Raw genomic sequence first — 23,613 nt, 5'->3', positions numbered from 1 at the left:
AACTGTGAGTGAGGTATAGGAAGATATGCTGAGGATGTAGGAGGTGAGAATATAGTGTTATTATATCTTAGGAAGTGTGAAAGACAAATTTAAAGAAGAAGGTTAGTAGGCAAATAGAGAGGAAGTAATTTTGGGCAGACAAATAAGTGGGAAGACAGTAGAATACATAAAACAAACATACATATATATTAAGAAAAATAGAAAATGTAAAAGTAGTAAAAATTAGAGAAAAAGAAGGAAAAAAACAAGAAAAAATAAAAGTATATATGCAACACAACTGTAATATACTGTTCAGCTGTCTCAGTCCTCAATACCTTAATTCATGCAAAGTACTTGGTTTCACATATATTGGAGATGCAAGGGTGGGAGAATCGAGAGGGAGAAGAAAGAAAAAATATCTCTAAGGAAGAAACAAGCATTGTTTTGGTTGGAGATCAGTATCTTTCTGCTTCCCTTCTCTTCCAGTAGGTGGGGTCATCTGTTGTTAGCTAGTATCTCCACCCTCAGGATGGTGAAGGTAACCAGGGATGGAGCGTTGGTCCTGGATGGAGGGCACCTGGAAGTGGGGTATGGGACCCACCAGTCCCTGAAGGGAGACTGCATTTCAGGGATCTCTTTTTGAGCCTGCTCCTGTGATGTGAGTGCATGGTCTTATCTCCTTATCTTGCCTGAAGACCTCCCAGTTCCTGGTCTCTGTGTTAGTCTCTAAACTCACCCTTCCCTTACTGCTTCCTAATAAGGGACCTTACTCTCTAGGGCTCTTATGTGTGGCGCTATGGGTGCACTGCACATCTGCCCCCACTGAGATCTATTTTTTTTGTTGAGCAGTCACTGTGCAGGGGTACAGGCTGCTGGGGAGAGCTGGAAGTTAGAAACTGGGTACCTGGCCAGCCGGAGTTCCAAACTGGGAGTTGCTTTCACTAAAGATGGTAATGAAGGTGACCCAAGAAGGAGGCATTTGCTTTTAGTGATGGGGTGTTGGGTCAGGTGGGGGGAGCCAGGCAATGGCATTGGACGATGAGTTCAGCGCCTAGGTCTGTGGCATGCAACATGTGGCATGCAACATGAGCCTGGGTCAAGTTCCCCAGTGCAGGCAGGCTATGGTGCTATGATGTGTAGGGGACTATCTCTCCTGTTGCAGAGTCCCAAGATGGAGGTGAGGGGGCAGGGAGAGCCCCATGATGGTTGATGGAGGTCCACCAAGGAGTAGCAGCTGGAGATCCTGCACGTGGGTAACTGCCAGATGTCCTGCGTGGTATCTGCATCCAGATTTCTGCTTGGGTGGGTAGTGGAAAGTTTTGTACAGGTGCTGATGCTGATGGTCCCGCTGGGGTACCTGGTAGTCCTGCATGGGCGAGTAGTTGGGAGACCTACTCTGATGCTGAGGCCTAGAGCCCTGCACAGTGGCTGTGATTCCTGTGAGGAGGCAGAAATATCGCTCATAGAGAAGCAATATTCTCACTTCTTGAGTCCCAGGTCATAGAGCAACACAGAATGCTGCCTCCCTCTAGCAAATCTTGCATCCTTCTTCCTCCATTCTTGCACTGAATTTTTTATTGTTGAACAGTAAACTTCTTTATCTTTTTTGTTTTTTGTTTTTATTTTTGGGTTTTTTTTTGTAAACTTTCTTTTAAAAGAAGATATACAGTTTCATATAGAGACAAAAACTTCATCTGAGAATTTATAATTTAATGACTCATATTTTTATTTGTTTACTGTCCTACTGTTTTAATAAGTTCTTCGTCTGATATTTGCATATATGGTATTTCTATTCTTTCTTTGCATTCCTACAATTTACTTTTATAAATATCAATTCTACAAAACAGTTTTATAAATATCAACTACTGGACAAGGAAAATGTTACTGTTGGTTGAGCTATTTTATCTAAATTACTGGAAAAAATACAAGGGAACTGATTTAGAAGTAAATATAGATTCATCTTAACTTTTAGAAACTTGTAATTAGTTAATTTCTAGTATAATTTAATAAAGCTGTTCTTATTTTTTAGGAAAACCTAAAGCTATAAATTTAGGCAAAAAATCTGTTGAACTTCCAGGTCTTCTGCCTTTTGTGACCTCTGCTTATATAAAGTCTAGCCATAAAGGTAAAAGAATCACTACAATTTAGATATATGAAATGAAAGTATATATTATATTCCCATTGTCTTCATTTACTGGTATCCTCAAACCTGTGTGCTCCTTTCACCAGCCAACCAATATTGTAAGTCAATCATGTTTTCTAATATTTTTCCTATTAAAAAATGTATGTATAGAAGGTTTTGTGGTTCTGTATAATAATAGGCTCATATATATGGAGCCTCTTTGCCTCCAACCCAGGTAAATTGCCAGACTTCTTTCATTTCTCCCATCTTTAATGTGCTACATGGTATTCTAAACTGTGAATATGTCATACCTTATTCAACAGTTTCTTAATATTTATACTTTAGAGCTTTTCTACTACAATCGATGGTTAACAAATATCATTGTATACATACATTTATATTATGGTATTTTTCCATAAAATGAGCTTGTAGGTAGGATTATTTCATTAATAAGATGCTGTCAAATATTTTCAAAATGATTATAGTTAATAAGTATGCTAGTAAATTCATAAAGGGCCTATTTTCTAGATCTTAGTCAACATTAGAATTTCAATGGATTGAAAATATAAACAATATCAAGCAATATTGTTAAAATTACCTTATTATACAAAGTGACTTAAAGATTCAGTATGATCTCTAAAACTTTCAAAGCCTTTTTTCCAGAAATAGAGAAGTTCATTCTAAAATTTATATGGACTCTTTAAAGGACCACAGTAGTCAAAATAATCTTGAAAAAGAAGTATGATGAGTCATACTTTATAATTTCAAAAGTTACTATAAAGTTGCATAAAGACACATAGATGAATAGAATATCATATAGATTTTAGAAATAAATTCTCACATATATGCTCAAGTAATTTTAACAAGTTTGCCAATACCACTGAATGAGTAAAAGAAGGTCTTTACAAGATATGTTTCTGGGGAAACTAAGTATCCACATACAGAAGAATAAAATTGGACCATTACCTTACACTATACACAAAAATGAACTCAAAATAAATCAAAGAGCTACAAGTAAAAGCTAAACTATAAAAATCTTATAAGAAAACTTAGTAGAGAGCCTTTGTAATATTAGATTTGGAAATGTTATCTTGGATTGATACAAAAGACAATCAAAAAAGAAAAGTATATACAAAGTTTACCAAAATTGAAAATTTTTTCTCATCAAAGGATAACGTCAAAGGTAACATCAACAGTAAAAAGGCAACTCACAGAATTGGAGGAAACATTTTAATATTATATATCTGATAAGGGATTAATATTCAGAGATATATTAATAGAGATTTCCTAAAACTCAACATAAAACTCAAAAACTGAACAAAGTACTCATGATACACATTTCTTCAAATACACAAATAGTCAACAAGTATATGAAAAATAGTCAGCCTCACTAATAATAAGGGAAATACAAATAAAAGGTTGCACTAATCATTAAAATGGCTATTGATAGGAAGGAAAGAATAAGAAAAAGAGAAATGGATGATGGGAAAGAAACAAGAAAGTAAAAGAGAAAACAAATTTTGGGAAGGATGTAGAGAAATAAGATTTGTGTGCTGATGGTAGGAATGTAAAATGGTACAGCTGATATGGTGATTCTTCAAAATAGTAAAATAGAGTCACCATATTAACCAGAAATTTTGCTTCTGAATATATATACTCAAAAGAAGAATTAAAACATGTGACATGAGACCCACCCACACTGGCCTCTGCAGGGCCCAGGCACTCAGCATGCCTGGTCCACTCCTCCCCCTGTGGGGCAGAGACCACTAGAGCCTAGCCTTTGGCACAAGACCTCCCCTTCTGACCAGCAAACTACCATGGGAGGTCAAGCCCAGCAGCCTGGATACACTCACACCAGCTTCTGCGGGGGCCCAGGCGCACAGCCAGCTGGCTCCACCCCTTTCCCAGTGGGGCAGACACTCACCAGAGCTTAGCTCTGCCCCCTCTGAGCAGAAGACTATTGTGGGAGCTGAGATCCAACCCAGATTGCCCACATCAGGCCATGTGTGATCCAGGATCTCAGTAGGCATGGTTCCCCTCTCCCCTCAGTGGGGCAGACACTTGCCAGAGTCTAGCCTTTGGTACAGGACTGCCCCTTCTTACCAGCAGACTACCAAAGGAGGTCAACCCCAGTGGCCCAGATCTACCCACTCCAAATTATGCAGATCCCAGATCCAGGATGCAGTAGCATCCATTGAGGGACACCAGCACAGTCTAGAAGTCCAACATCAAGCTGAGGTACAGACAATCTGTAAGGGTACTATAAGAATATAGGGAAGAAACTATAATATCTAAGATCCACACTGAAAGAAAATAAGACACATAGACAACATGAAAAGACAAGGGAGGAAAATGCCCCTAAATAAACCAGAACACTATAATAACAGAACCTGTGGACAGTGAAGTTGATGAAATGTTGGAGAAGGAATTCAGAAAGTTCATAATTAAAATAATCTATGAATTAAATAATGACCTAAATGAGCAAATACAAGCAAAAATTGATCAATTCAGCAATGAGATAAGAGCAAATACAGGTATCAAAAGATTAATTCAAGGGTCTGGGGATGTGGCTCCAGTGGTAGCACGCTTGCCTAGCATGTGTGAGGCACTGGGTTCGATTCTCAGCACCACATAAAAATAAAATAAAGATATTGTGTCCACCTAAAATTAAAAAATAAATATTTAAAAAAGAGATTACTTCAAGAATCTCTTGAAAAAAAAACAGAAATCCTTGAAATGAAGTATACAATAAATCAAATAAAAAACTCAATAGAAAGCATAACCAACAGACTAGATCACCTAGAAGAAAGAATGTCAGATAATGAAGACAAAGTTTACAATCTGGAAAATAAATTTGACCACACAATGAAGAAAGTTAGAAACCATGAACAGAACATCCAAGAATTATGGGACAGCATCAAAAGACCAAATCTAAGAGTTATTGGATAGAGGAAGGCACAGAGTTTTATACCAAAGCAATGTATAATCTCTTCAATAAGATAATATCAGAAAATTTCCCAAGCATGAAGAATGAATTGGAAAACCAAATACAAGAGGCTTACAGGACACCAAATGTACAAAATTACAACATATCTACACCAAGGCACATTATAATGAAAATGCCTAGCATAAAGAATAAGGACAAAATCTTAAAAGCCGCAAGAGAGAGGAATCAGATCACATATAGGGGAAGACCAATTCATATCTCAGCAGATTTTTCAACCCAGACCCTCAAAGCCATGAGATCATGGAACAACATATACCAAGCTCTGAAAGAAAATGGATGCCAACCAAGAATCTTATATCCAGCAAAACTGAGGTTTAGATTTGATGATGAAATAAAAATCTTTCATGATAAACAAAAGTTAAAAGAATTTACAACTAGAAAGCCTGCACTACAGCACATCTTCAGCAAAGTATTCCAAGAAAAGGAAATGAAAAACAATGATGAAAATCAGCAGAGGGAGGGATTACACTAAAGGAAAATATAACCAGAAGAGAAACCAAGTCATGTTAAATACCAAAAATAAATAAAAATGGCTGGGAATACAAATCATGCCTCAATAGTAACCCTGAATGTTAATGGCCTAAACTTACCAATAAAAAGACATAGTCAACTAGCAGAGTGGATCAAAAAAAAAAAAAGGCCCAACAATATGCTGCCTCATAGAAAAAGACATCCACACACTGAAGGTGAAAGGTTGGGAAAAATCATACCATTTACATGGACTGTGGAAGAAAGGATAAAGAAGAACACCACAAACTGCTCAACGGAACCATACACCAACAAGACTAAATATATATGCCCCAAGTTCAAGAGTCAAATAGACCACAACAATATCATCACTAGATAGATCTTACAAACAAAAGCCGAACAAAGAAACTGTAGAACTCAATAATATAATCAATAACTTAGACTTAACTGACATATATAGAATATTTCTCCCTTCAATGAGAGAATATACTTTCTTCTCAGCAGCAATGGATCCTTCTCTAAAATATACCATATACTATGCCACAAAGCACCTCTTAGCAAATATAAAAAAGAAGAGATTCTACCCTGCATTCTATCAGGCCATAATGGAATGAAATTAGAAATCAATGATAAAAGAAGAAATAAAATCCCCTCCAATACCTGGAGACTAAATAATATGCTACTGAATGAACAATGGGTTACAAAAGACATCAGTAAGGAGATGTAAAAAGTTTTAGAGATGAAAAAGAACACAGATACAGCATACCAAATCTCTGGGACACTATGAAAGCAGTTCTAAGAGGAAAGTTCATTGCATGGAGTTCATTCCTAAAAAGAAGAAAAAGTCAACAAATAAATGACTTAACACTACATCTCAAAGTCCTAGAAAAAGAAGAACAAATCAATAGCAAAAGCAACAGAAGACAGGAAATGATTAAAATCAGAGCTGAAATCAATGAAATTGAAACAAAAGAAACAATTGAAAAATTGACAAAACAAATAATTGGTTCTTTGAAAAAATAAGTAAAATTGACAGACCCTTATCCATGCTAATGAAGAGGAGAGAGAAAACTCAAACCACTAACATACATGATGAAAAAGGAAATATCACAACAGACACTATAGAAATACAGAAGATAATTAGAAATTATTTTGAAACCTGTATTCTGATAAAATAGAAATAATTGAAGGCATCAACAAATTTCTAGAGTCATATAATTTGCCCAAATTAAATCAGGGTGATATACACAATTTAAACAGATCAATTTCAAGTAACAAAATAGCAGACACCATCAGAAGTCTACCAACTAAGAAAAGTCCAGGACCAGACAGATACACAGCCGAGTTCTACAAGACCTTTAAAGAAGAATTATCACCAATACTTTCCAATTCATTTCAGGAAATAGAAACAGAGGAAGCACTTCTATTAGCCCAATATCACTCTGATTCCCAAACCAGGCAAAAACACATAAAAAAAAGAAACTTCAGACCAATATCTCTAATGAACATAGATGCAAAAATTCTCAATAAAATTCTGGAAAATCAAATACAAAAACATCAGAAAGATCATGCACACGATCAAGTAGGTTTCATCCCAGGGATGCAAGGTTGTTTCAACATAAGGAAGTCAATAAATGTAATTCATCACATCAATATGATCATCTCAATAGATGTAGAAAAAGCATTTGACAAAATACAGTACCCCTTTATGTTCAAAACACTAGGGATAACAGGAACATATCTCAACAACATAAAGGCTATTTATGCTAAGCCCCAGGCCAACATCATTCTAAATGGAGAAAAACTGAATACATTCCCTCTAAAAACTGGAACAAGACAGGGATGCCCTCTTTCACCACTTCTATTTAACATAGTTCTTGAAACACTGGCTAAAGAAATTAGACAGATGAAAGAAATCAAAGGGATATATACAGGAAAAGAAGAACTCAAATTGGCACTATTTGCTGATGATATGATTCCATACCTGGAAGACCCTAAAAGTTCCACCAAAAAACTTCTAGAACTAGTAAATGAATTCAGCAATGTAGCAGGATACACAATCAACACCCATAAACCAAAGACCTTTCTGTGTATCAGTGACAAATCCTCAGAAAGGAAAATGAGGAAAACTACCCCATTCTTAATAGCCTAAAAAAACAAAATAAAATACTTGGGAATCAACTTAACAAAAGAGATGAAAGATCTATATAATGAAAATTACAGAACCCTAAAGAAAGAAATCAAAGAAGACCTTAGAAGATGGAAAGATTTACCTTGCTCTTGCATAGGCAGAATTAATATGTCAAAATGACCATACTACCAAAAGCACTACACAGGTTTAATACAATTCTGATCAAAATGCCAATGACATTCCTCATAGAAATAGAAAAAGTAATCATTAAATTCATCTGGAAAAATAAGAGACCCAGAATAGCTAAAGCAATTCTTAGCAGGAAGAGTGAAGCAGGTGGCATCACTATACCAGACCTTAAACTATACTACAGAGCAACAGTAACAAAAACAGCATAGTATTGGCACCAAAACAGACTGGTAGACCAATGGTACATTATAGAGGACACCTAATAGAAGAAAAAGTAGGCCCTAATCTTCATCATGTGGGATTAGGCCCCAACTTCCTTAATAAAACTCCTGTAGCACAAGAATTAAAATCAAGAATCAATAAATGAGATGGACTCAAACTAAAAAGTTTCTTCTCAGCAAAAGAAACAATTTTGTGAGGTGAATAGAGAGCTTACATCTTGGGAGCAAATCTCTACCACTCACACTTCAGATAGAGTACTAATCACTAGGGTACATAAAGAACTCAAAAAGCTAGACACCAAAAATCCCAAATAACCCAATCAATAAATGGACCAAGGAACTGAACAGACACTTCTCAGAATCTGATGTACAATCAAACAACGAACACATGAAAAAATGTTCATCATCACTAGCAACTAGAGAAGCGCAAATCAAAACCACTCTAAGATTTCATCTCACTCCAGATAGAATGGCAGCTATTATGCATGCAAACAACAATATGTGTTGGCGAGGATGTGGGGGACTGCTAGTGGGACTGCAAATTGGTGTAGCCAATATGGAAAGCAGTATGAAGGTTTCTTGGTATATTGGTAATGGAACCACCATTTGATCCAGCTATCCCTCTCCTTGGTCTATACCCAAAGGACTTAAAATCAGCATACTACAGGGACACAGCCACATCAATGTTTTTAGCAGCACAATTCACAATAGCTAAACTATGGAACCAACCTAGATGCCCTTCAATAGATGAATGGATAAAAAAATATGACATATATACACAATGGAATATTACTCAGCAATAAAAGAGAATTAAATCATGGCATTTGCAGGTAAATGGATGGAGTTAGAGAAGATAATGCTAAGTGAAGTTAGCCAATTCCAAAAAACCAAATGCCAAATGTTCTCTTTGATATAAGTAAGCTGATTCATAGTGGGATAGGGAGAGGGAACATGGAGGAATAGACAAATTCTAGATATGGTAGAGGAGTGGGATGGAAATGGAGGGAGCATAGGATAATTAATAGTGGTGGAATGTAATGGTCATTATTATCCAAAGTACATGTATGAAGACATGAATTGGTGTGAGTATACTATGTATACAACCAGTGATATGAAAAATTGAGCTCTATATATGTAATAAGAATTGTAATGCATTCCAGTGTTATATATAAATAAAAATAAATTAAAAAGAAAGAAAACAGAGACATGAACAGAGATTCACATAGCCATGTTTAGTAGCTTTATTTATAATAGTTAAAAGGTAAATTTTTTAAAAGCCCAAGTGCCCGTTGTAGATGAATGGCTAAACAAAATGTAATATGTACATACAATGGATTATTATTCATTCTTATAAAGGAAAGAAATTCTAACACACATATCAACATAAATAAATCTGGAAGACTATGGTAAGTGAAATAAGTCAGTCACAAAGAGAAATACATATGATTCCACTCATGTGAGGTATTTAGAATGGCCAGATTCATAGAGTAAGTAGAATGTGGTTGCCAGGGGTTGAGTATGTGGTAAGGGTGAATTATTTTTTAATGAACACAGAGTTTCAGTTTTGCAAGATAAAAAAATGGTCTGGCATTAGATGGTGGTTATGGGTACACTATAAGATGAATGTACTTAATACCACTAAACTGTACACTTAGAAATGATTAAAATGTCAAGTTTTATGATATGTATCATTTACCACAATTTATAAGTAAATCATTTGAAATAAAAATACACAATCAAAATTTTCATCTTCAATAAGAATTGTTTTTATTTTAATGAAAAGTAGGCATATTATTCTATCATTGACTTAATTGCCGATTTATATTCTTTGCCCATTTTGCCATTGGTTGCCTTTTGTTATAATAGGAAGAATTTTATGTATTATGGTTTTTAAACCTTTTTTATTTTTCTATCAATGTAAATATATAGACAAGGATATTCTAAAGGGAATTCCCATACAACTTCTACCAGAATCACTAATTGTTTAATCCTGTACTTTTTACTTTATAATTTTCTCTATGTTAATAAGTAAATGTGTATACAACAATTATTATTTGTTTTTGAACTGTAGAGAAATATGATCCTTTGAAACTTGGAGAATATGATCCTTTCCAACAAATATTATTTGTTTTTGAACTGTAGAGAAATATGATCCTTTGAAACTTGGAGAATATGATCCTTTCCAACAAATATTATTTGTTTTTGAACTGTAGAGAAATATGATCCTATGAAACTTAGAGAAATATGATCCTTTTCCCCTAAGTACCTTAGTATGTGTTTCCCATAAATATATCATTATTGCACAGATATCAAAAGTAGGAATCCTAAATTTGTGTGACCTATTATCTCAACCATAATTTATACTCAAATTTCATGGGGCATAATATGGTCAGTTTTTAAATGGGTAATTGGAGATTAATTCTCTATCTGATGTGCATATGGTAAATATTTTCTCCCATTCTGTAAGCTCTTTCTTCATATCACTGATTGTTTTCTTTGCTGAGAAGAAACTTTTTACTTTGAATCCATCCCATTTATTGATTGTTGATTTTATTCCTTGAGCTTTGGAAGTCTTAAGAAAGTCAGAACCTGGCCAAAAACTAAATAAATAAAATAAAGGTATTTTTAAAAAGAAGAAGAAAGAAAGAAAGTCAGACCCTGAGCTGACATGATGAATATTTGGGCCTGCTTTTTTTTTTCTATTTCAGCCACAGAGTCTCTGGTTTAATTCCTAGGTCCTTGATCCACTTTGAGTTGAGTTTTGGGCATGATGAAAGATTGGGATTTAATTTCATTTTGCTGCATATGGATTTCCAGTTTTCCCAGCACCATTTGTTGAAGAGATTATCTTTTCTCCAATGTACGTTTTCAGAACCTTTGTCTATTATAAGATAATAGTAAGTATGTGGGTTTGTCTCTATATTTACCACATGCATATCAGCGCACTAATCTCCAGGATATATAAAGAACTCAAAAAACTTAGCACCAAAAAAAACAAATAACCCAATCAATAAATGGGATAAGAAACTGAGCCGACACTTCATAGAAAAAGATCAACAAATATATATAAAAAAAGTTCAACATCTCTAGCAACTAGAGAAATGCAAATCAAAACTAGTCTTAAGATTTCATCCTATTCCAGTCAGAATGTCAATTATCAAGAATACAAGCAACAATAAGTATTGGCGAGGATGTCAGGGGAAAGGTACACTTATTTACTTCTAGTGGGATTGAGAATTGGTGCAAACCACTCTGCAAAACTATATGGAGATTTCTCAGAAAACTTGGAACCACCATTTGGCCTAGCTGTTCCACTCCTCAGACTATACCCAAAGGACTTAAAATCAACATACTACCATGACACAGCCATTTCAATGTTTATAGCATCTCTATTTACACGAGCTAAACTGTGGAACCAACTTAGATGTTCCTCAAAAGATGAATACATAAAGAAACTGTGGTATATATACACAACAGGATATTACTCAGCCTTAAAAAAGAATGAAATCATGCCATTCACAGGTAAATTATGGAGTTTGAGAATATCATGCTAAGTGAAGTAAACCAATCCCAAAAATCCAAAGGCCAAATGATGATCCATAATGGGGAGAGGGGTGGCAAGGTAAGAATGGAGGAACTTTGGATTAGGTAGAGGGAAGTGAGAGGAAGGGAGGGGATATGGGGGTGAGAAAGATGGTGGAATGAGTAGACATTATTACCCTATGTATGTGTATGGTTGCATGAATGGTGACTCTGCATCATGGACAGCCACAGAAATGAAAAGTTGTACTCCATTTGTGTAAAAAAAATAAGTAAAATAAAATAAAATATGTAACTGATCTGTAGAGATAATTCTCAAATGAAAAACATGTATATTGAATAATATCATTAATCATCATGGAAATGCCAAACAAGACCACAATGACATACCACTTTACCTCAGTTGGAATGGCTATAATGAAAAGCCAAAAAATAATGAGTGATGGCAAGGGTGTAGAGAAAGGAAATCCTTTCATACTATTGATAGTGATGTAAATTGAATTAGTACAGCTATTATAGAAAACAATATGAAAGTTCCTCAAAAAAGTGAAAATAAAAGTACCACATGACACCCTACTGGTTACATATCCAGAGGAAATGAAGTCATTATATCAAAAAGATACCTGAAGGGCTGAGATTGTGGCTCAGAGGAAGAGCACTCACTTAGCATGTGTGAGGCACTGGGTTCTATCCTCAGCACCACATAAAAACAAAATAAAGGTATTGTGTTCACCTACAACTGAAAAATAAAATCTTTAAAAACCCTACCTGTACTCCCATAATTACTGGAGTACTATCCAAATACAATAGCTAATATATGAAATCAACTGATAAGTCAATTGGTGAATGAATGGATTCAAAATGTGGTATATGTACACAATTAAATATTATTCAGTCATAAAAAAGAAATCCTATAATTTATAGCAACATGGAAGGAACTGGAACACATTATGTTTCATGAAAATAAATCAGATACAGAAAGATAAATACTGTATACTCTTGCTGTTTTATAGAACCTTTAGAAAGTTGATCACACCAAAGCAGAGAATAGAACAGAAATTACTAAAGATTAGGAAGTGTATGTTTCAATGGTGAGAGAGTAGATAATAGGTATCAAAACACAGCGGTGGGATTTCTCCTTTTTTTTATTTATTTACTTATTTATTTATTTACTTTCAGGAAAAATCATACAAGATTGACATCCTCTTTTTATAAGTCTAGACAAAATTTAGTCATAAAATCATCCAGTCTTCATGCATTTTCTGTTATATATCTTCATTATTTTTTCCACTCTCTTCTATAGTAATTATATAGTTTGTTTAAATTCCTACTTCATTTTCTAATTTTTTAATTTGTTCTAATTAGTTATACATGATAGCAGAATGTATTTTGATTCATTGTACACAAATGGAGCACAACTTTTCATTTCTCTGATTGTACATGAGATAGCTCAATTAGACTAAAGATCTACTTCATTTTTTAATCAGTGTTAATGATATATTTTTCCTTTCTAAAATGTTCCATTTTTTAGATTCAATTTAGTAGTAAAAATTATACATAAACTTTAATAGACTTTAGATTTGTCTTCTATAACTATAATTATGTTGGTTTCTTATTTGTAGTATTGTAAATTTCATACTGATTTCCTTAATGGTGATAGTAATTTACATTCCCATCAACACTGTATAAGAGTTTCTTTTTCCTCATATCCTTACCAACACTTAGTGTTATTTTGTTCTTGATGATTGCCATTTTAACTGGAGTAAGATGAAATCTCAGTGAGGTTTTTATTTGCATTTCCCTAATAATTAGAGATGCTGATATTTTCATATAATTATTTGGCCATTTGTATTTCTTTTTTAAATATTTCTCTTTTAGGTATAGTTGGACACAATGCCTTTATTTTATTTACTTATTTTTATGTGGTGCTGAGGATCAAGCCCAGGGCCTCACACTTGCTAGGCAAGTGCTCTATCACTGAGCTACAACCCCAGGCCTGTATTTATTTTTTTACATGTATTATTTTTATTAAAGTTCAAACCTGTTGTTAAAGAAAAGTAAGTTGTAAAATAATGTGCATGTATAATAATCACAACTACATACATAATATTTGAAAATATAAAAGATAGCACTATATATTATTTATATAATACATACCAATCTGATGGAGAAAAAAAGGTATATCACTGATACTTTAATAATAATACTAGTCTCTTTTCATTTGTCTATTAGCCATTTGTGTTTCTTCCTTCATATGATACCCATCTTATCTTTTTGCTATCTTCATATCTTTCCTTAGCATCCCACTGAGTTTTCCCCTAGTCAAAACTACCTAACTCCTCTTTGCCTATTTTCCTCATCAGAAAAATGGAATTTTAACCATGTTTGTCATTTTTGTTAGCAGTAGGAATGGTGGTAATAGTAGCAGTAGTACTAGTAGTAGTAGTATCACTATGTTGCCCAGGTGGGCCTCAAAGTCCTGAGCTCAAGCAATCCTCCTGCCTCAGCCTCCCAAGTAGCATAGCCTTTAGATAAGCCAGACTCCTGAAAAATGGGACAATAATAGTATACACCCCATTATTGAAGGCTCAGTAAGCTAATTAATGTAAATACAGTACCTGGCCTATAATATGTACTCAGTAAATGTTTACACTTTTTGTTTATGGTTGTACTTTGTATGGTATGGCTTTGAATCTTTTTTGGTTATATATGTTGTTGGTATTTAATCTGCTACTTGCATTTTATTTTGTTAATACTACTTTTTTATAAAATATGTAATCCTTTCCTTTTGCCTTCTGGATTTATGTTTTGAAAATATTTCATCATAATAAGGATTTTTAATGTTTTCTACATTTTTTTCTAATACTATTATGGCTTTTATGAGCTTTTAGTTGTTGAGTTTTTGTTTGGTTTGTTTGGTTTGATTTGTATTTTTTATCTAAAATAAGGATCAAACCTCAAAAATCTGGTTAACCCAGCAGTATTTGTTAAGGAACTCATACTTTACCACTAATTTGAAATGTCAACTTTTCTATATATATATTGGGTTTCTATATGTGTTTCTCTTTATAGATTATTTGCTGTATTCCATTGAACTATCAGTTTTTGTTTGTACCCATATCACACTGTTTTAAAGTATCGTAGATTTATGGTTATTCTGTGTATCTGCTAGGCAGGTAACTTTCTGGAATTATTTTATTTTCTAAATATTTTTATGTTATTATTATTCTTGTATATTTATTTTGCCAGATACATTTTTAAATCAGTTAAGTTCTACTTTTTAAATTGTACTAGGATTTTGATAGCTATTTTCCTAAACTTATAAATTAACGTAAGGGAAACTGACCTTCCTACAGAATTGAATCTTTTACATCTCTTAGTCCTTTTGTCTTATGTACTATATAAGGAATCAAGAATCTATGATTTGTGAACCATATTTAGCCTGCCATTTATTTTTGTATGGCTTAGAAGCTAAGAATATTTTTGCATTTTTAATGGTTGGAGTGGAGAGAAAATTTCATGGCACATGATAATTATACAAAATTCAAATTTTAATGTCCATAAATAAACTTAACTGCCACAGACATTCATGTAAGCAGTGTCCATAGTAGAGCTGAGTAGATATGATATGGATAATATGTGGTGCAGACATTCATGTAGGCATTGTCCATAGTAGAGCTGAGTAGATATGATATGGATAATATGTGGTGCTTTCATTACTTCGCACCATTGCTTGGAGCCCTAAAAAGTGCAATGATACCTTTAAAATTTAACAGCATTATAAGGTGTCAGACATATCACTATACTGTCATATTTTATTTAATCTTTATCAGTATATTTCTGAGTCATGAGAACAAGTTCATTATGATATCTCAGGGTTAGTCTCTATTGATTACCTTTCTCCTTGAAAATGGGATATGCTTTTCAATTTCTTTATATCTAGTAATTTTGGATTAGCCTGAACTTGATTCATGAAATGCTAGAACAGTTCTGGATTCTACTATGTTCCTCTGAAGTGCTTACATTTTTATTGCACTTTAACAGGCAGTTTACTGAATTTTGTCCCAAACTCTGAAATCTCTGTTCAGTTCTTTTGGCTTAGCTGGTATTGTTGAAGTCTTAGAACCCTACCAAGTGTCTTGGAACTCTTTCACTTTTCATTTGTAGTGGCTGCCTCATCCTCTGTCTTTTGGTTTCTCAAGCAAGCAAGATAGTTTCTACTAGAGATTAAGCCACTACTTTGGTTTTGTCAATTTTTTTAATTGTTTCTTTTGTTTCGATTTCATCGATTTCAGCTCTAATTTTAATTATTTCTTGCTTTCTACTGTATTTGCTGCTGAATTGTTCTTCTTACTTTGGGCACCATGTACTTCTTTTGGGAAGTGTCTATTTACTTCATTTTCCCAATAATTGAAAAGGGGCACTGGCATAAATACATTTACACCAGTGGAACAGAATAAAAGACAAAAAGACAAACTACTGTCAGTTGATTATTGAACAAGATGCAAAAACACTTATGTTAAAGAAAGGAGATTCTACTCCTTAACAAATGGTGCTGAGAAAACAGAATATCCCTATGTAAAAGCTTGAAATTAGATCTTTGTCACACCTTGCACAAAAGTCAACTCAAAATGGATCTAAGACCTTGAGATAAGACCAGAAACTTTTAAACTGCAAAGAGAACAGGGAAAACACTCCAACATATAGGCAATAGGAGTCCTATGGTTCTCCTATAGCTTAGAAAATAATACCAGAAATCAATAAATGGGGTGGCATCAAACTAAAATCATCTGGATAGCAAAGGAAAAACAGTGTGAAGAAACCCTACTGAATGGGAGAAAATCTTTGCCAGCTACTCTTAAAATACAGGATTAATATATAGATTAAATAAAAGGAGTTCAAAATCTTAGCACCAATAAAAAACAACAAAATGAGATGAAAAACTACCAATCAAGCTATCTTTCTGTAACTGACTCTACTTTAATTCCATTGTGGGTAGGGAATAGAAGTTGTATGATTATTCTTTTAAATTATTTCAGTTGTGTTTTATGGCCCAGGACATGGTCTATTTTAATGATGTTTCATGTAAACTTGAAAAGAATCTGCTGTTGTTGGTTGAAATAGAATATAGATGTTAGTTATATCTGGTTGATTGAAGTCCTTACTGGTTTTCTGCCTGATGAATATCTCTATGACTCAGGAGTGATTAGGTCTCCAGCTATAACAATGGATTCATCTATTTCGTCTTGTAGTCATCAGCTTTCACTCACATATTTTGATGTCTCTTAGGCTTGTACACAGTAATATCTGTATATCCTCTTGGAAAATTGGCCTTTTTATCATCATGTAATGCCCTCATTTTATAATTTTCTTTGCTATGGAATCTTCATTGTCTGAAATGAATATAACTTAAGAATTATAAAATTAGCATGGTTTATTTTTCTCTATTCCCTTACTTTTTATTCTATAGGTGATCATATATTTAAAGTGTTTCTTATGGAGAGCAAGTTGGATCTTGTTATTTGAACCAATTTCTGTCATTTAATTGGTGTTGTCTTTTAATTTGTATATTTACATCATTGATGTTTAAAATGATCTTTGATATAGTTGGAATGATATTTACCATACTTGTCACTGTTTTCTATCCATTACCCTTTTTTTGTTTCTGTTTTATCCATTTTTTCTGGCTTTTTCAAATTTTATTTGATTCCATTTTCTCTCCTTGATTAGCATAGCAATTATATGTCCTCTTCTTAATTTTTTAGCAGTTGCTTAAAAGTTTGAAATGTACATTTATAGTAACAAAACAATTTACGTTAATCCAGATCCACTTTTAAATAACACTATACCACTTCATCTGTAGTGCAAGTTTACATAAGGTAAAAATAAAATAATCCTAATTCCTCCCTTCCAACTTTTATGTCATTGCTATCATTCATTTCTCTTATTTATAAGCATATAAAATTGAATACATTATTGCTAATATTATTTTGAATAAGCTCTTGTCTATTAGATCAATAAATATTAAGAAACATGAATGCTTTAGTTTACCTTCACTTGTTCCATCTTTGGTGCCTTTCCTTTATGTAGAGCTGAGTTTCTAACATATTATTTTTATTTTTCTCTGAAGAATTTTTTAACATTTTTTGCAATGCAGAACTACTGCCAACAAATTCCCTTGATTTTTGTTTGAGAAAGTTTTTTTTTTCTCTTAGTATTTGAAAAAAAATAGTTTCACAGAGTACAGAATTCTTCTTTGTTGGGACAGTTTTTTTGCCTCAATATTTATATTATTTTACTCTAGTCTCCTTTTATTTATATGGTTTCCAAGGAGAAGTTTGCTGTAGTTTTATCTTTGCTGCACTACAATTAAAGTATCTTTTCCTTCAGAATCTTTCTAAAATTTATCTTTTGTTTTCTACAATTTGAATATTGAGTGGCAGCTGTAGGAATTTTATAGCCTTTGTTATGCCTGATGTTCTCTGAGCTTCCAGGATCCATGGTTTGGTTTCTTACATTAATTTTGGGAAATTCTCAGTCATTATCGCTTTAAATGCTTCTGTTCTTTCTCTCTTTTCTTTCTGTATTCTCATGATTCATATTTATACCTTCTGTAGTTGTCCCATAGTTATTGAGTATTCTATTTTTTTGTTTGTTTGGTTTTTTTAGTTTCTCCATTTTGGAAATTTCTACTCACATTTAAGCATAGATATTTTTCCTCAGCTGTGCCTAGCCACTTTCTGAATTCTTTATTATAGTTTCATTGGTTTTGATATTTAGTAATTTTTTTCTTAGAATTTGTATCTCTCTGCTTATATTGCCCATATGTTCTTGTATTTTTATCCATTAGAGCCGTTAGCATATTAATCATAATTATTTTAAATTCCCAATCAGATCATTGTAACATTCCTGCCATATCTAAATCTGGCTCTAATGTTTCCTCTGTTTCATCAAACTGTAACTTAATTCTTTTTTGTCTTTTTTACGCTTTGCAATTTTTGATTACCAGAGAGACATATATACTTTATTTTTAAAAAGTAAATGATCTATAGTGTTAGGCACTGTTCATCTGGCTAGGAATCTCTCTATGTTCACTATTTGCTGTACTGTAGCTATAAAAGGCTGAACTTTCAAAGATATCCTAATTTTTCCCTATTGTCTTTGGACTTCTTAAATATTGTCCATGTCACATGATTCTCATAATTGTAGTCCATATTACTATATAGTAGTAACCCTATTGACAGTGGTGATGGGAATGGGTGAGAAAAGCATTCTATAGTTCTTTAATTAGATCTATCTTTTAGTGAACCTATGCCTTGGATTTTGACCTTCAAAAGTACTTCTCTGTAACCACTGACTCCACCTTAGGAGACACCATAAAACTAGACAGCGCTAGGGTTGAGTATTCTCTTTCCCCAGGTGAAAAGTGTTCTGATAAAATTCCAATGGTTAAACTCTTGGAAAGTATTTTGTTTTTCTTTGGTTGGATTTGGTATGATTTTGTTTTCTTTTTTGTGAGGGCAGGCCTTGTTAAAGAGAACAGCTTATTAGATTATTCTTGGAATACTTTTAAATGCTTGCTTTTATAAAATACTTCTAAATGCCTGTTTTTAGCATGAAAGAGTTTTCTTTGATATTTAGTATGAAAACTTGATCAGGATTCCTTGAGGTAGAACTGTTGTGTCCCTTTAAGACTGCGTTATGGTTTAGATATAGTGTCCCCCAAAAGCTCACATGAGAGACAATGTGAGAAGGTTCAGAGAAGAAATGATTGGGTTGTGAGAGCCTTAACCCAATCAGTGATTTAATCCCCTGATAGGGATTAACTGAGTAGTAACTGAAGTGTTAGGGTGTGGCTAGAGGAGGTGGGAATTGGGGAATGGCTTTGGGGTATATATTTGTGTCTGGCAAGTGTAGTCTCTGGTCTCTGATCAACATGTGAGCTGTTTCCTTCTGCCACAACCTTCCACGATGATGTTTTGCCTTGCCTGGAGCCCTAAGGAATGGAGCTGGCCTTCTATGGACTAAGATCTCTGAAACTATGAGCCCTCAAATACACTTTCTTTCCTTTAAAATTGTTCTGGTTGGGTCATTTAGTCACAGCAGTGAAAAAGCTGACTAAAACAGACTGTCACCCTGGAGTTTTTAAACAAATTTGTGTACACTGAGTCTCTATAATTACACAATTATAGACTAGGTTTTCCTGCCATGGTGCTGGTTTCCATGGAGTTTTTGCTTTGAGTAAGTTGTGATTCTCTGTATCTGCCTGTCTTTCATTTTAGGAACATTGGTTTGCCCTATGACCACAATTCTCAGATGAATCTAAAAAGAGTTGTTGATTTGCACTTTGGTCAGCCTTTTTCTTGTTGTGTGAACAGTAGAGATTACTTCCAGGTTTCTACATGCCAGACCAGAAACTAAAAATCTTAATGTTTTCAAAGTTCACCTATACTTTATTCTTTTCTACTAATGAAATAGGATTTGTCACATTGTGTTTATCTGTTCACCAGTTGATGGGCATTTGCCTTGTTTCCACATTGGGGCTATCTTTAATAATGTCACTGTGAACCTTCATAAGCAAGTGTTTTTGTGTATATATGTTTTTATTTTTATTGCATGTACACCTATTAATAGAATTGCTAGTTGTACAGGGAATTTATGCTTAATTTTTAAGAAGCAGGCACACTATTTTCCAAAATGGCTATCACATTTTTATGGTCTGACCAGCCCTGTATGAAGGTTGTTATTTATGTATATAATTGATGATATTTGTTATTGTCCCTTTTTATACTACTCAATGTAGTATTGTGAATTATTGATGTTTTTAAACTATAAATAATACATACATGCAGTTAGAAATGCAAACTTACATAAAAAAGTATATAACTAATAATTGAAATCAAAATTTCCTTCACCAAATTCTTTTCCCCAAAATAAATTAGCCTTAGTTGTTCATTGCACAATTTTAAGAGAAAACACACTTATAGCAATATGCTCACTGTGCTGAAAGTAATATATATGTAGATTTATAAACACATATAATTATATTTTAATTTAAAAAACTAAGTATATTAATATAAATATGTATTTAACTATATATTTCTTTGAATAATATTTATATATTATTCAAAGAAATAGTGCATCTTCTCTATATTTTCACTTCTTTTCTTCTTCTCCCTCCTTATTTTTTGACCCCAGTCCCCATTTTCAATTTTTAAAGTATATTAATATATATTGAAATCTCCATATCAACATGTCCAAATCTAATTCATTTTAAGTCCTCTATATTTGAACCTACCATAATCTATTTGACTAAAACTCTACTAAATGGACCCTTTGATCATTTCCAGTTTTTCTCTTATAACAAAAAAAGTTGCAATAACATCATGGTAATTGATATTTTATGACTCAGTCTTGGTTTCCATCAACTTCAAGATAAGTCTTCTGCCCCAAATGGACTTTCCTTTAATTTCTTCCTGACATTAATTTCTCTTTATGCTTTTCTTTTGCAGTTAGCCTTTCATTTAAAACCAATTGATCTTTTGAAGAACTACATGCATATTAAGCTTATATATTTTGTTAGTAAAAAAATGGAATTTCTATGAATTTTGAGTTGAACTTTTAAAATTACTCTATCAATGATTCTCAAAGTATGATTGAAGAATCTAGTAGCATTGACATCATTTGGGAACTTGTTAAATATACAAATGCTTGGGCCCCATTCCACACTTACTGAATCAGAAGCTCCGGGGCTAAGGTCCAGCAAAATTTATTTTAACAAGACCTCTGAATGCTTCTGACACTAGCTATAGTATACTATTCATATATCCTGTTTTTCAATGATATCAAATATAATTAAAATTATATCAAGTATAATAAAATTAAACAAAACCATGTTTTTCAATTTACACAATATCTTTTTTTTAAGTGTTAAATACTACTACACAGAAATCTGGATCAGATTTGAAAAAAAGAAAGTATTAGTGAGAAAGATCAACAACATGAATAAATTCATGGACACAACAATAAAAATTGGAAGTGGGAAAGCCTTTTGACAATAATACTGACATGAGTGCTTATTGAACAATATGAGAAATACCCTCGCACTGACCTAGCTCCACAGAAGGACTCCTAAGTGCAGCTGGTGAGTTCAAATGTTTCAAATTGCTCCTCTATCCCTTTTACTTTAGTTTTTTAGAAGTTACAAGTATTTTTAAAATCACAGATAATGAAAATGCTAATGTTTAAGCCTGGTGTAGTGGTGCACACCTCTAATCCCAGTGGATTACTTAGGAGATTGAGGAAGGAGGATCACAAGTCCAAGGCCATCTTTGACAACTTAGTGAGACCCTGTTAAAATAATAATAATAATAATAATAATTATTATTATTATTATTATTATTATTATTATTCAAAGGGCTGGGATATAGCTCAGTGGTAAAGTGTCCCTGGGTTCAACCCCCAATACCAAAAAAAAGAAAAGAAAGAAAAGAAAATGCTAATATTTAAACACTGTTATACAACCAATTTAATAAAAATGGAAAAGAAGTAAAAATACATTAACAGTAACCTTTCTAGTATGTGTTAAAGCATATTTTGTGGAAATTGTAATGGCATAAAATACAACTTTTGCCAACCAAATGTTGTGTAACATTAAAATAGTTTTAATCATATTTTTACTGTCCCCTAGAGAGTTTGAGCATTATTGAATGAGATTGTCCTAAATCAAGTCTGGGATATCATTGACATAGATATCTAGACTTGAATGTTTTGTTGTTGTTGTTGTTGTTGTTTTGTTTTGTTTTGTTTTTGTTTTTGTTTTTTTGCCTTGAGTGTTTTTGTCCCTCCCCCCAGAAAGAATTAGAGCAATGAGCAAGAATACTAATCTAAACATTTTGGAGTTATTTTTTAAAATTTTTTAGTTATATATGGACACAGTACGTTTATTTTATTTATTTGTTTTTATGTGGTGTTGAGGATTGAACCCAGTGCCTCACACCTGCTAGGCAAGTGCTCTACCACTGAGCCACAGCCCCAACCCTGGAGTTATATTTTGTGTCAGTACTTAATAAGGAAAATTGGATTTTTTCTAAAACAACATAAAGTGAAATAAAATTTTTGAAATAGTTCCTATACTACATAATTTGTCATCATACATTTAATATAGAATGAAAACGATCCACTTATATGAAAAGAAAAATTTACAAATTAAGCATCAATTCAACTATCAGTATTCTCTGAAACTGTAAAAGATCCCAGAGATAACTTAATGATATTTCTATTAATTCTGGTGAGGATTTAGAGAGAATGTATGCAGAAATTAATTGAACTGAGCTGTGAAAAGGTGGGCTTATACTTCTTTGTAGAATTCTTTTTTCAGAATAAGTTTTAGCTTAGAATAGCAGACTTTCCTCAGGGTTGCTGGTTTCTGAATTATCTAAACTAAACTAAATGAAATCCACCTCAAGTTTGTTCCATGACTACCCAGATAAGAATGCACCTGTGTGTATATAAGCTCTCTTGATATGGGCTAGAGTGACCGAAAATCTAGATTTTCAACTTTACATAAGTTTAATAACAACAATGGCGTGTGGATTTCATGTTGGAGAACACAGTTCAAGAATTATCAATAGCCTTAGCCAGGAGCAATGGCACACACCTGTAATCCCTGTGGCTCTGGAGGCTGAGGCAAAAGGATTCTGAGTTCAAAGCCAGCCTCAGCAACTAAGCAAGGTCCTAAGTAACTCAGTGAAACCCTATTTGTAAATAAAATATTTTTTTAATATTTAAAGAGATGAGGATATGGCTCAGTGGTTAAGTGCCTCTGGATTTAATCCCTGGTACCAAAATGTGTGTGTGTGTGTGTTGGTTACATGATTGCAGGAACAACATTCCTACCTGTGATTTAGAAAACAAATTTCAGAATGCTGTGTTCTGGTCTCAGTCATTGAGCACT

The 23,613-nt window shown here is 33.3% G+C and overlaps 1 protein-coding gene across 2 annotated transcripts in view; it reads left to right on the top strand.

Moving 5' to 3' along the window:
- The window catches only part of Ccdc7 (coiled-coil domain containing 7), a 233,702-nt gene that overhangs the window by 200,689 nt on the left and 9,400 nt on the right, over window positions 1-23,613 (top strand). For both annotated transcript variants that reach the window (XM_078023431.1, XM_078023429.1), the window contains one exon: window positions 21,586-21,801. In XM_078023431.1, coding sequence (XP_077879557.1) covers window positions 21,586-21,641 — 56 coding nt within the window. In that variant the 3' untranslated portion in view covers window positions 21,642-21,801. The remainder of the gene's footprint in view (window positions 1-21,585; window positions 21,802-23,613) is intronic.

Source organism: Ictidomys tridecemlineatus, chromosome 10, assembly GCF_052094955.1.
Source record: "Ictidomys tridecemlineatus isolate mIctTri1 chromosome 10, mIctTri1.hap1, whole genome shotgun sequence".
NCBI classification, from domain to species: domain Eukaryota; kingdom Metazoa; phylum Chordata; class Mammalia; order Rodentia; family Sciuridae; genus Ictidomys; species Ictidomys tridecemlineatus.
Note: the sequence above shows the minus strand (reverse complement) of the source record. Positions and strands in the feature narration are given on the sequence as shown.